General features: G+C 38.6%; 1 protein-coding gene and 1 long non-coding RNA gene across 2 annotated transcripts; both read left to right on the top strand.

Moving 5' to 3' along the window:
* The first annotated feature begins 2,206 nt into the window (after positions 1 to 2,206).
* Positions 2,207 to 6,902, top strand: LOC118599834. The gene is made up of 4 exons (XR_004949340.1): positions 2,207 to 2,269; positions 2,353 to 2,463; positions 2,655 to 2,762; positions 6,846 to 6,902. It is a non-coding gene; the product is annotated as an uncharacterized LOC118599834 (long non-coding RNA).
* Positions 6,903 to 7,094: 192 nt separating this feature from the next.
* LOC112136497 (NLR family CARD domain-containing protein 3-like) lies at positions 7,095 to 9,214 on the top strand (the record flags this gene model as incomplete). Its single annotated transcript, XM_024258224.2, has 2 exons — positions 7,095 to 7,298; positions 7,466 to 9,214. Coding segments are annotated over 2 exons (1,953 nt in total), but the record flags the coding sequence as incomplete, so codon positions are not given.
* Positions 9,215 to 11,815: the final 2,601 nt, after the last annotated feature.

Genomic DNA, 11,815 nt, shown 5'->3' with positions numbered 1-11,815 from the left:
AAACCAGCAGCTAAAGGTCGTTGGAGGTCACCTGAGAGGGAAATGAGGAGATGAAGTTAGTAGTGGGTGTTAACTAGAGGAAGTGTAGCGCTGATCAGACGTGTGAATAACAGTCGTATTCTTCCAGCATACAGGTACAGGTCAGAGACAGAGCTGCACTGAAGGACAGACTTTGAGGCCTGCTGGATTTTTGCCCATCATACACTGATGGTGGCTCTGCTGCTGAACACTGGTGTCAACCTTCCACCAGAGGAAGTTTGGGGTTCAGTGTCTTGCCCAAGGACACTTCAACACATGGGCAGGCAAGGCAGGAACTGAACCCACAATCTTCTGATCAGGAGTCGACTGCTCTACAGCTGCACCAGAGTCACTTTGGGTTCAGCTGTCAAAACCAGGAAATGTGTTTAAACTCTAAATGTAAGAAACTGAGATTGGTGGTAGAAACTTAAACATTTAATAAACTAAAATAGGACAAAAACTCACAGAGAAATAAAGAGAGGAAAAGCAGATGACCTGACAATGTTAAACTGAAAACCAGAAACTTTTATAAACTGAAGAAAATGAACAGAAATTAAAACAGCTGTAGATCAACATGAAGCTGAAGTGACTGACAGGAGACAGAATATGAATAAAACTGAAACACTAAACTAAAATCCTCACAGCAACGGTCTGATAATGACATTAAATATTAATAATTTCACCTTCTGGGGATGAAAGTTGTTGTAACTGTGTTTAAAATATGATAATTTATATTAAACTTGATTCATGTTGATTCTCCTGCTTCACAAAACCAACATAAAGAGCCTCCAGTGTTTTAATGCTTTGGATGTTTTCCAAGTCTATGAAAATAAATAGTTTACATAAAAAAATTACACTTGTATCACCTTCACCAACATGGGTCATAGAGCTGAGTAGTTATTTCCTAATATATGTATGTATATTCAAATTTTCATTAATTTCTATATTATTTAGAGCATAAAAAAACGCACTAAAAACATGTTTTTGTTGGTCTTCTCCAACAAGAAGTACAATATCTGTTAGATTTCCCTTATCTCTATATTATGCAATGTGGAAAACACATTCAATATGGCCGCCCATCTCGGACATCATCACCCAGCCCTGTCACCGTCTAAAAGTTCAACAACTAAGCAGGTAACACAATGAAAACATCCCAGATATATTTCAAAGGACTAACAGTGTTACCTCAGATAAACACAAGAAACTATCTGACCCCATCAAAGTGTTTATTGCTAAATCCCTGCAGTCTCTTTTCAGTGGTTGATAATGAGGGATTTTGTCATTTAATGAAAACAGTTGACCCACAATATAGTGTTCCAGCACATCCATATTTCACAGAAAAATCTATAAAAATTCTATAAATACCTGCACTTTATGAACAAGTGCGCAAAAAGATTGAAGACGACTTAGTAAAAACGCACAACTTTCCTCGTACAGCTGGACTTTACAGACAACTGACAGCTATCTCTCTGTAAATTATTACATTATATGACGGTCCTCACACTGGCACCAAGAGTGCAGTAGTCCAGAATCTCAGCTTAGATTGTTGAAGTTTATGATATTCATGTTTACAAGTATTGAGGACTGAGGCGATTTTACATTTGATTAAATTGTATAGAAGTTATAATATTTACAAGTTTACAAGAGTTCTATTTGGGATTCTGCAATAAGTCCCAAGAGCTGTGCACTTGAAAAAAAACTGATTTCCGTATGTTGTTTCATAACAAAATAATCTGTGGAATAATATGATTTCAGGTTTTTTTTCTTTTTTTGTTCAACACATATCGAACCGTGAGCGAACTGTATCGTTCCATCCCTAGTAGAAACAGGAAGTTTGTTGTTTGTTTGTCAAAGTGAGTGAATGAGTGAAATGTTGCTCCATCATGGAGTGTTTGCTGCTGCAGCTCCATGTCTCTATCTGGAGGAGGGAGATCAGAAGTGCAGCATCTGATGTTCAGCAGCTTCCTCTGTCCCACACTGCTGTCTGACTGCATTCACCTGAACCTGAGAGGAAACACAAGAGAAGAGCCCATCAGTGGAGGAGCAGCTGATCTGTTAGTGAAGGAGGATCAGAGCTGATGATGATGAGGGTTTCCTCTGTAGATGAAGGCTGGAAGAAGGTGTGTGTGAGCTGATCCAGTGGATCCAGTCAGTCCAGCAGCATGGATCAGTGTGAGGAATCACAGGAGGGAGCCCCTCCCTCTAAAAGCACTCTGTGTGGGGAAGATGAGAGCCAGAGCAAAGCTCAGAGGTGAAATGAACATCTCTAACTGTCCAGGACTCTTCTCCATGTCAGAGCTCAGCACTCACACCAGCAACCGCCATTCTTCACAGGAACCAACCTGGATTTGGATCTGGATCTGGATCCAGCTGTGTGTCATTCAGGAGTGACAAATCAAAGGGTATACCTCCTAACTTCAAAGACATGGATTCAGGAGTAGAACAGTAAGTGTTTGTCAAAAACATGTTATAAATTGAACTGAAATAAATGTATACAGTGTCACAGTTGTCAGAGCAATTTTAACAGATCAGTCTGTTTATGATCTGAAAACAATAGTTTGAACATGAAAAATAATCAGATGAACCTTCATAACAAAATACATTATTTTTAATAAAACAAATGTTTTTCTACTGAGGATCCAACAGAGATCTGGATCTGGATCCAGCTGTGTGTCCAACAAGAGTGACGGATCAAAGGATTTTCTTCCTCCTGACTTCAAGTCCATCAGTTCAGCAGTGGAACAGTAAGTGTTTGTCAGAGTTAAAGGAGTCTGGATAATAGTTCAGATGATCAATAGTTTTCAGATGAATGACTTGAGTTCTGGTTCAGTTCTTGATCTCTGTGATCAGACTCTCTTGGATCATCATGTGTGATCAGATCTTTTCAGTTGATCTTCTGAGAGTCTCTGAAATCAGAGATGTTGGAGAAACTTTAAACAGAAATGAATCTTTCTACATTTTCTGATCTGGACAAATGTTTGGACCCGTGCCAGACAAAACTGTGCCACAACTTTACCCAGACATTCATTTTCCACCAAAAATCAGACGATGAGACGCTTTCCACTGGTAACATCTTCAAACCCGACACGCCGCTCCTCGGCACCTGTGTCCGGCACATAACGCAGAACCAGAGCGAGCTGCTGCGTTACTCGCGTCTGTCGTCTCATCCACCATAACAGACACAAACAGGGCTTTAATAACTTCCCTTCTGATCTCCTCCGATCGCACTGATCAGGTTGTTTTGCCCACCAAACACGTCATTAGTGGACAGGTGGAAGAATAAATCTGTGTCGTTCTCCGTGATGATTTTCCTCTGTTTGTGCATCCAGCGCTTTCATCACTTTGCTTAACAATGTCTAGCTTTTCTGGAAAAGTCCATCTTGAAAACGGCTTTGACAGTAAAGCTATTAAATCCACTCGATATATTTGCTGGTGCAGCTCGCTGAGTCGCTACAGATGCAGTTTGTTAGCTCTGCCTAGTACACTCTCTGACTATCCAATCAAAGCTCGTGAAAATGCTGACATTTCCGTGCGCCTGCTAGAGGGCCTTGGTGTCGCCTACTCCAAATCTGATTGGTTGAAGCAACAGTTTGGTCAACATTTATTTTATGCTACAGGACCCGCAGAACTGATTGTGAAGGCCTCCAGGCAGATTTCTTTGACCCTAGCAACAAATGGTGCTGCAATGTGATTGGTTAATGCTTAAATAGGAAAATACACGTCTGGAATCAGCGCAACCAGGGAGACAGCAATGAAAGGACGAAGACAGAGCATTTGGAATTATAGAATACGTATTCACGGAAATAAATAATAATTAATATCAGTCTGTGATTCAGATATTTTTAGGCCAGCAGAGAAGGCCTTGCAGGCCCTGACGGCCCGCCACTGTTATTATTACAGCAACATCTGTTTATTTGTTTTAAAGGATCTTTCAATAAACTGGATAAATTCAGGATCAACAACCCAATTACAGCCTTTAATGATGTAAATGAAATATCTAGATTTATAGAAATTACTGTCAGTTATTTGTTACTCTGTTAACTAGAGTTTTCTGATTGTTTGTTGATTTTTATTTATTTATTTATTTTTGCTTCTGCTTTTCAAGATTAAGGAAAAAAATATTTTCACATCCTTGATCCAGTGAGCATGAGATTATACCTTTAGCTTTTTTAAGTATAAAGTGTCAAATTGGTTAAATGAATATGTATGTAAAACCAAGTTATGATCAATCTTTTTGACCTGTAAGAATCATAGCCTGCATATGTTGTTAAAATTGTATTCTATGTGGTGAAAAAAACATTTAATGTTTCTTTTATTGATTTTATTTATTTTTTAATTAGAAACAATTTCTGCAAATCAACAACTTTGTTTCATTGAATTTTCATCATCTGTTTAAAAAAATCGACAAATATTTTTAGACTTTTTTTACACAAAATTTCTTGTACTATCATTATATTTTGAAAATAGACTTTCATAAACCAGAACCTTAAAAATACAAACTTCAGCCCTGATCAGACTAATCCAAAAAATATTGTCTGAAAAAGTTTGGGGACCACTGGTTTAAATCAATACACAAATATTTCTGTTATTGTGATCAGAGAGGAATGAATGAATGATTTTTTTTTTTTAATTTCAAGTAATCAGGTCATAATACATAAAATTGACACATAAATAATCAATCGCAAGTAGATTGCTTGAAAGGGAGTGGAGGAAGTGAACTTATATGATCCCACCCCGATTCGACCTTACCATTTTCTTTACATGAATTATCAACATTAGGTTCATGATTTATGATCAAATATTTATACCCTACAATCATAGATTTAGGTTATTGATGATCTTTAAGATCAGTGATGTAATCAAATTTTAAACATCCACAGTATATTTTTTATTGGACTTGTCTTAGATTCACATCAAAGACGAGTTATTTATATTAATCAGTACCAAAAATCTAAATATACTCAGACAATTATCATAAAAAAATAATCTACACTAACCAATACACAACTTCAGACGCGCATTTAATTAGAGAAAAGTCCATTTCCACTATAGTTTTGCAAAAAATGTTCATCCATTTCAATACGCCCTTAAAACCAGCTCCTTTGAGCCAAAAATGTTTATTTTTTTTGTAAGTTTATATATATATATATATATATATATAAATTGTGTTTCCCTTAAAGATAACTAATTATCAAAAATCAAATTCGCGAAATGTCAGAGTTAATGTGAAAACAGCTGGGGTTTGGGGGAAATAAAGGGAGGGGGCGGTTCACTCAGGCGTTTGAGGAGCGCAGCTCCACTAATAAGAAAAAGAATTGACCAAAAACAACTTTTGTGGAGTGTTTTCTTCTATTGCTTCTGTTGTTAACCACAAAATAAATAATCTTAAAACAGGTAAAGTCTCAGTGTCTCCATGGGGAAAGGGAGAAGGGGACACTTCATTCTTTGTTATCGTTTATCTCGCTATAATGAGAAAATGATTTTTTTAAAAAAGGGGTAGTCTGTTTTTGGCTTCAGCAATAATGAACGTATATTTTTAATATATTTTAATTCTTTGTAAAGGCAAGTGTGTTTTCAAAAAATTGCATCACCATAAATTGCAATTTTCCAGCAGCTCACAAGTGAGTTGTGCTATTTTTAGAAGAGACCTGCGGGCGACTTATGTGGTGCTTGAGGGCGACCTGGCGCCCGCGGACGCTGTGTTGGTGACCCCTGTTCCAGACCACCTGCACTAATCAGTGCAAATGACTTCCCCCAATGATAATCATTAATTATCATCAGAAAAAATACATCAACTACTTTAGTCAATTGAAAAATATCCAAAATATATTCATTAAAAAAAGATAATTTGTGCAGATTGTTTTCATTAAAGATCAGTCATAAATCACACTTTAGGAGAAAGAGAAAAATAAAAATATGTTCAGTTTGTTTTCATTAAATAAGAAAAACAGTGATAGATCACAGTTTAGGAAACCAAGTCTAGCGACAGGATCAAGGCCAAAGTAATCCTTCTTCTGCTGCTGTTTTACAGCTGTGAACGGAGTTCATGAGTTCTCCTCATTGTTATGACTGCAGACTTTGTTTGTCGGGTCCATTGTCCTTCAGCTGATATCTTATCAAGTAAATTGTGCTCAAGTTATCTGCAGGTCAGTTGAACATCGGGTCAAAGTTCACCTTCAGGAGTGGTAAATTCTAGGAGTTGTTTTCTTGAAATCACATTTCACACTTATTTTACTTCAAATAAAAGCTCAGACGTTCATAATCTCACAGTTCTAGAAGTCTTTCATGCTTTTGATCAGCACCTTGAGCTGGTGCGGGCCATGAAAAGCACTTTATAAATATAGATTTGATTTGATTTGATTTCCAGTGGCTTAGCCAGGTCCAGTCGACCGAGTGGTTTGACAAAGATCCTGGAGTTCAGCACCCAAGTACTTTGGATCTGTCATCTCCTCCGTATTATTTAACATTTTTAGGTGCTTTACAAAAAAAAATGTATTTTTAAAAACATTTCAACTTTAGTTGCAACTTTTGTTGCAACTTTTCCCAAAAGCTGCTGCAACATCAGGCATTTTAGACCCCAATCATAAATATCAGCCACAAAATCCTGGAGGGTCTGAGTAAATGTAACCACAAATTTTAGAACAAAGTCACTGTAAATGTGTTTACTTGATATTTTTGTTATTTCTTTTGACAGTAATGTTATCAGGGATTGACTTGGTTGTGTAACATTCTAGCTGTGACTTTGTGAACTGATCTGACTCAAGTTAGTTTTATTTGAATCCTCCCAGCACAGACAGAATGGATCTGATGGTTCTGATTCTCCACAGAGTGGACCAGCAGAGCTCAGAGACTCCCAGTGGTCCGTCTGTCCAGCAGCATCAAACACAGCTGGATTCCATCTTTCTGGTCTGTACATGAACAACAACTGCTTTTCCATCATTCTGTCCACAGTCATCTCCATGCTGCACTTTGGAGACCAGTGGATTGTCAGTGTGTCCAACATGGAGCTGATGTTTGGCTCCATGACTTCACTCTGATTGGCTCATTCATCTAGAATTCTGTTGCAGCTGCTGGAGGACAACATTGTCACTTTTGTGAAGAAGGAGCTGAAGAAGATCCAGAAGCTTCTGAGTCAGTGGGAGGATGAGGAGGAGGATGAAGATGAAGAGCAGAGGAGCAGCAGAGAGTCACTGATGAAGATCACAGAGAACTTCCTGAGGAGAATGAAGCAGGAGGAGCTGGCTGATCGACTGCAGAGCAGTAAGAGGATTTCTCTGAAGGTTTCAGCTGCTGATAAATGAAGATTTACTGATGTCTCAACACATGGAACCACATGGATTCAAACCCTCATCATTCAGGCTGCAGAGAGTTTATTTACTCTGTTTGTTGTCTTCATTCAGGATCTGCTGCTGCAGTTTGTCGACATAAAGTCCAATCTGGTCTGAAGAAGAAGTTCCAGTGTGTGTTTGAGGGGATGGCTAAAGCAGGAAACCCAACCCTTCTGAATGAGATCTACACAGAGCTCTACATCACAGAGGGAGGAACTGGAGAGCTGAATGAAGAACATGAGGTCAGACAGATTGAAGCAGCATCCAGGAAAGCAGACAGAGCAGAAACCAGCATCAGACAAGAAGAGCTCTTTCAACTCCCAGCTGGAAGACAAGAACCAATCAGAACCGTGATGACAAAGGGAGTGGCTGGCATCGGGAAAACAGTCTTAACACAGAAGTTCACTCTGGACTGGGCTGAAGGCAAAGCCAACCAGAACATCCACTTCACATTTCCATTCACTTTCAGAGAGCTGAATGTGCTGAAAGAGGAGAAGTTCAGCTTGGTGGAACTTGTTCATCACTTCTTCCCTGAAACCAAAGAAGCAGGAATCTGCAGCTTTGAAGACTTCCAGGTCATCTTCATCTTTGATGGTCTGGATGAGTGTCGACTTCCTCTGGACTTCCACAAGACTCAGATCCTAAATGACCCTAGAAAGTCCACCTCAGTGGGTGATCTGCTGACAAACCTCATCAGGGGGAACCTGCTTCCCTCTGCTCGCCTCTGGATAACCACACGACCTGCAGCAGCCAATCAGATCCCTGCTGAGTGTGTTGACATGGTGACAGAGGTCAGAGGGTTCAATGATCCACAGAAGGAGGAGTACTTCAGGAAGAGATTCAGAGATGAAGAGCAGGCCAGCAGGATCATCTCCCACATCAAGAGATCCCGAAGCCTCCACATCATGTGCCACATCCCAGTCTTCTGCTGGATCACTGCTACAGTTCTGGAGGATCTGCTGAAGAGCAGAGAGGGAGGAGAGCTGCCCAAGAGCCTGACTGAGATGTACATCCACTTCCTGGTGGTTCAGGCCAAAGTCAAGAAGGTCAAGTATGATGGAGGAGCTGAGACAGATCCTCACTGGAGTCCAGAGAGCAGGAAGATGATGGAGTCTCTGGGAAAACTGGCTTTTGAGCAGCTGCAGAAAGGAAACCTGATCTTCTATGAATCCGACCTGACAGAGTGTGGCATCGATATCAGAGCAGCCTCAGTGTACTCAGGAGTGTTCACACAGATCTTTAGAGAGGAGAGAGGCCTGTACCAGGACAAGGTGTTCTGCTTCATCCATCTGAGTGTTCAGGAGTTTCTGGCTGCTCTTCATGTCCACCTGACCTTCATCACCTCTGGACTCAACCTCATGGAGGAAGACAAACCTCAGGTCAATCAACCTGAACTGAGCAGTCCAGGCAAGTTCTACCAGAGTGCTGTGAAGAAGGCCTTACAGAGTCCAAACGGACACCTGGACTTGTTCCTCCGCTTCCTCCTGGGTCTTTCACTGCAGACCAATCAGAGTCTCCTACGAGGTCTGATGAACCAGACAGAAAGTAGCTCACAGTCCAATCAGGAAACAGTCCAGTTCATCAAGGAGAAGATCAGTGAGGATCTGTCTGCAGAGAAAAGCATCAACCTGTTCCACTGTCTGAATGAACTGAATGATGGTTCTCTAGTGGAGGAGATCCAACAGTTCCTGAGTTCAGGACATCTCTCCACAGATAAACTGTCTCCTGCTCAGTGGTCTGCTCTGGTCTTCATCTTACTGTCATCAGAAGAAGATCTGGAAGAGTTTGACCTGAAGAAATACTCTCGTTCAGAGGAGGCTCTTCTGAGGCTGCTGCCAGTGATCAAAGCCTCCAACAAATCTCTGTAAGAACTCTCATGAAAATCACCTTCAGTGAACAAATGAATTTGAACGAAAAACAAAAGTTTCAATAACTGCTGTCTGTCTTTGTTTTCTTCAGACTGAATAACTGTAATCTGTCAGAGAGAAGCTGTGCAGCTCTGTCTTCAGTTCTCAGCTCTCAGTCCTCCAGACTCAGAGATCTGGATCTGAGTTTCAACAACCTGCAGGATTCAGGAGTGAAGCTTCTGTCTGCTGGACTGGAGAGTCCACACTGTAAACTGGAGAGTCTCAGGTCAGATTTCATTCAACTGTTTTTCCAGGTTCTCTCTGTTTTTTTTCTGTTTCAGAAGAAAGTGTCAGATAGATGTCAGTGAAGAAGAAACAATAGATGCTAGAGTTAAGAATCCAGTTTTTTTCTTTACCTGATGGTTACAAATGTTATCCTGGGTTTTTCACACTAGACCTAAAATGAGAATCTAAGTCCATCCAGGTGTAGATTTCTGGGATAAGTTCATGTTATCTGTGTTCTTAGAAAAAAAACTTGAATCAATCACAGAACTGCAGATTTAAATGGACAAACAGTTGCAGTACTTTTTTGACCCACAGAAATCTGCTAGAACTCCAGCAGATAAAACAAATAACCACAGATGATCAGTGATGTCTGTTCTTATAAGTTCACTTAAATGGATGAATACAAATGTCTAATATTTAGCATTTAAACTAAATTAATTACCTATAGAAACATTAAAATGATTACAATTTCAAATAAAATAATTTCTTATAATAAAGTATTTAGTCATGTTGATATGAAAGACCACAACCATTTATAGAAATAGAAATCTAGTTTATTTCTTATCACTGATTCACTATTTGCAGAGAGACTTAAATATTGCACACATTTTCTTCAATGAGCACCAGCTGTTTCTGATCAAGACCTGTCAGGACACTGTTTCCCACAATGCATTGTTTTGTAGTCATTTAGGCGACACAGTCAAGAACCAAATTTCCTGCTGTGCTCGCCTGGGTAGGCACCTTGTACCTGCTCCTTTCTTGCAATAGTTTTATGATGATTGACATCACAAGAACAAAATGCATTATTTATTAAAATGTATTTATCATATATGTAATATTTACTTGTAAAATTGAATTCACAATTAAGATTTAGTGCGTAAGTTTGTTCACACTTCAAATACATCAGTTTGTGTTTTTGTTTTGAAGGCTGGCTGGCTCTGGTACAAATGGCCACATTTTTATTTTTCTAAATCTGAATACAACCCTGACAAAAATTATGAGTGAATTAATTCCTTCTGTTGGCTTCATGAACGAGCATCAAAATTAACTGCAAACTTTTATTAACCATTTGGTAAATGCTGCTCAAAATGTCACTCCTCAAACGATAAATTTGGTCTTAACTTCTGCCTAGCAAATATTCATTTTCTTCTTTTGTTTCTACACTGGGCACATGATGTTTCCTTTGACCTATTGCCCATTTTCAGCAACCTTAAATTTCTTTTGTCAAAAACTCAGAGTCAAGATGAAAGAGATGCTGGAGACTCCTATTTTTTTTCTTTCACTTTTTAAAAATCTGGTAAACCCATTAAAGTATATAGATTTTATGAATTAAAAACATTTATTTATTTATGCATTTATTTATTAGGATACAGCAGTCAGTTTCTACTGAGGTGTAGAATCACAAGCAGTGAGTCTAAGCCCCTCCCCCGCCTCTCTACCTGTTCCAGGGGCGGTTCTAGGGAGTAGCTAGAGGTTGCTATAACAACTTCAAGATTTGGCAAAGTAACTCCTTAGCAACCCAAAATATGTACAGGTCTAAACCTAATGCTTTATTTACAAAATGTCCATTGTGCATATATTAATTGCATGTCATTTCAGATGACTATTTTCACCTGGTTGTTTTATGATTTATTTATTTCCCCTCCGTTACCATCTTCTAACCTCTTTAAACAACGCTCTTTCACCTTCGTTTTATGCCCTTTGGTTTATGCCCTTCCTTCTTCTTCTTCTCCAAATAAAAAAAAGATCTAAACATAATCAATATTAAAATTTTTTAGCATATACTACAAAAGGGTTTTATACAAATATTCACTTTGCATGTCAGAAGATCAATAACCTCCTGTTGTGACGGTAAAATCTGTCTAACACAAGAGGCTCTCAGCACTTATTTGTTTGCCCAGCTGTTGGACAGGACAGTTAAAAAAAGAATCGCTTGTCTTTGATTGATTGATTGATTAATCTGGTTTTTTCAAGCATAGATTGTGGACAATAGAGGATAAAACAGATTTTTCTCACTCATTACAGAAAAAAAATGAAATTAATTTATTAGAGAATTCAAAACAAACAAAAGCAAAAAAAAGACACTCATGTAACATTTGATTCACTAAATATTGTAGAAATTAACTAAAGTCAGTAGAGTTTGATTGATTGATTGAAAAGGAGGGGGGGGGGGGGCAAATGTATATAATTCCACCTCTACTTATTTTATTTTCAATTTTTGCATAGTTGTGTAATCAGGTTCTGATCAGATCAAATGTAAATTGTTGTTTTCTTTCTTTATTTTTTTAGTAGCCAATTGAAAAGCTTGTTTATTATTGATTACAGTAATATCCTAAA

This window comes from Oryzias melastigma, linkage group LG16 (assembly GCF_002922805.2).
Source record: "Oryzias melastigma strain HK-1 linkage group LG16, ASM292280v2, whole genome shotgun sequence".
NCBI classification, from domain to species: Eukaryota; Metazoa; Chordata; class Actinopteri; order Beloniformes; family Adrianichthyidae; genus Oryzias; species Oryzias melastigma.
The sequence above is the reverse complement of the archived record's forward strand: the minus strand, read 5'-3'. Positions and strand labels throughout refer to the sequence as shown.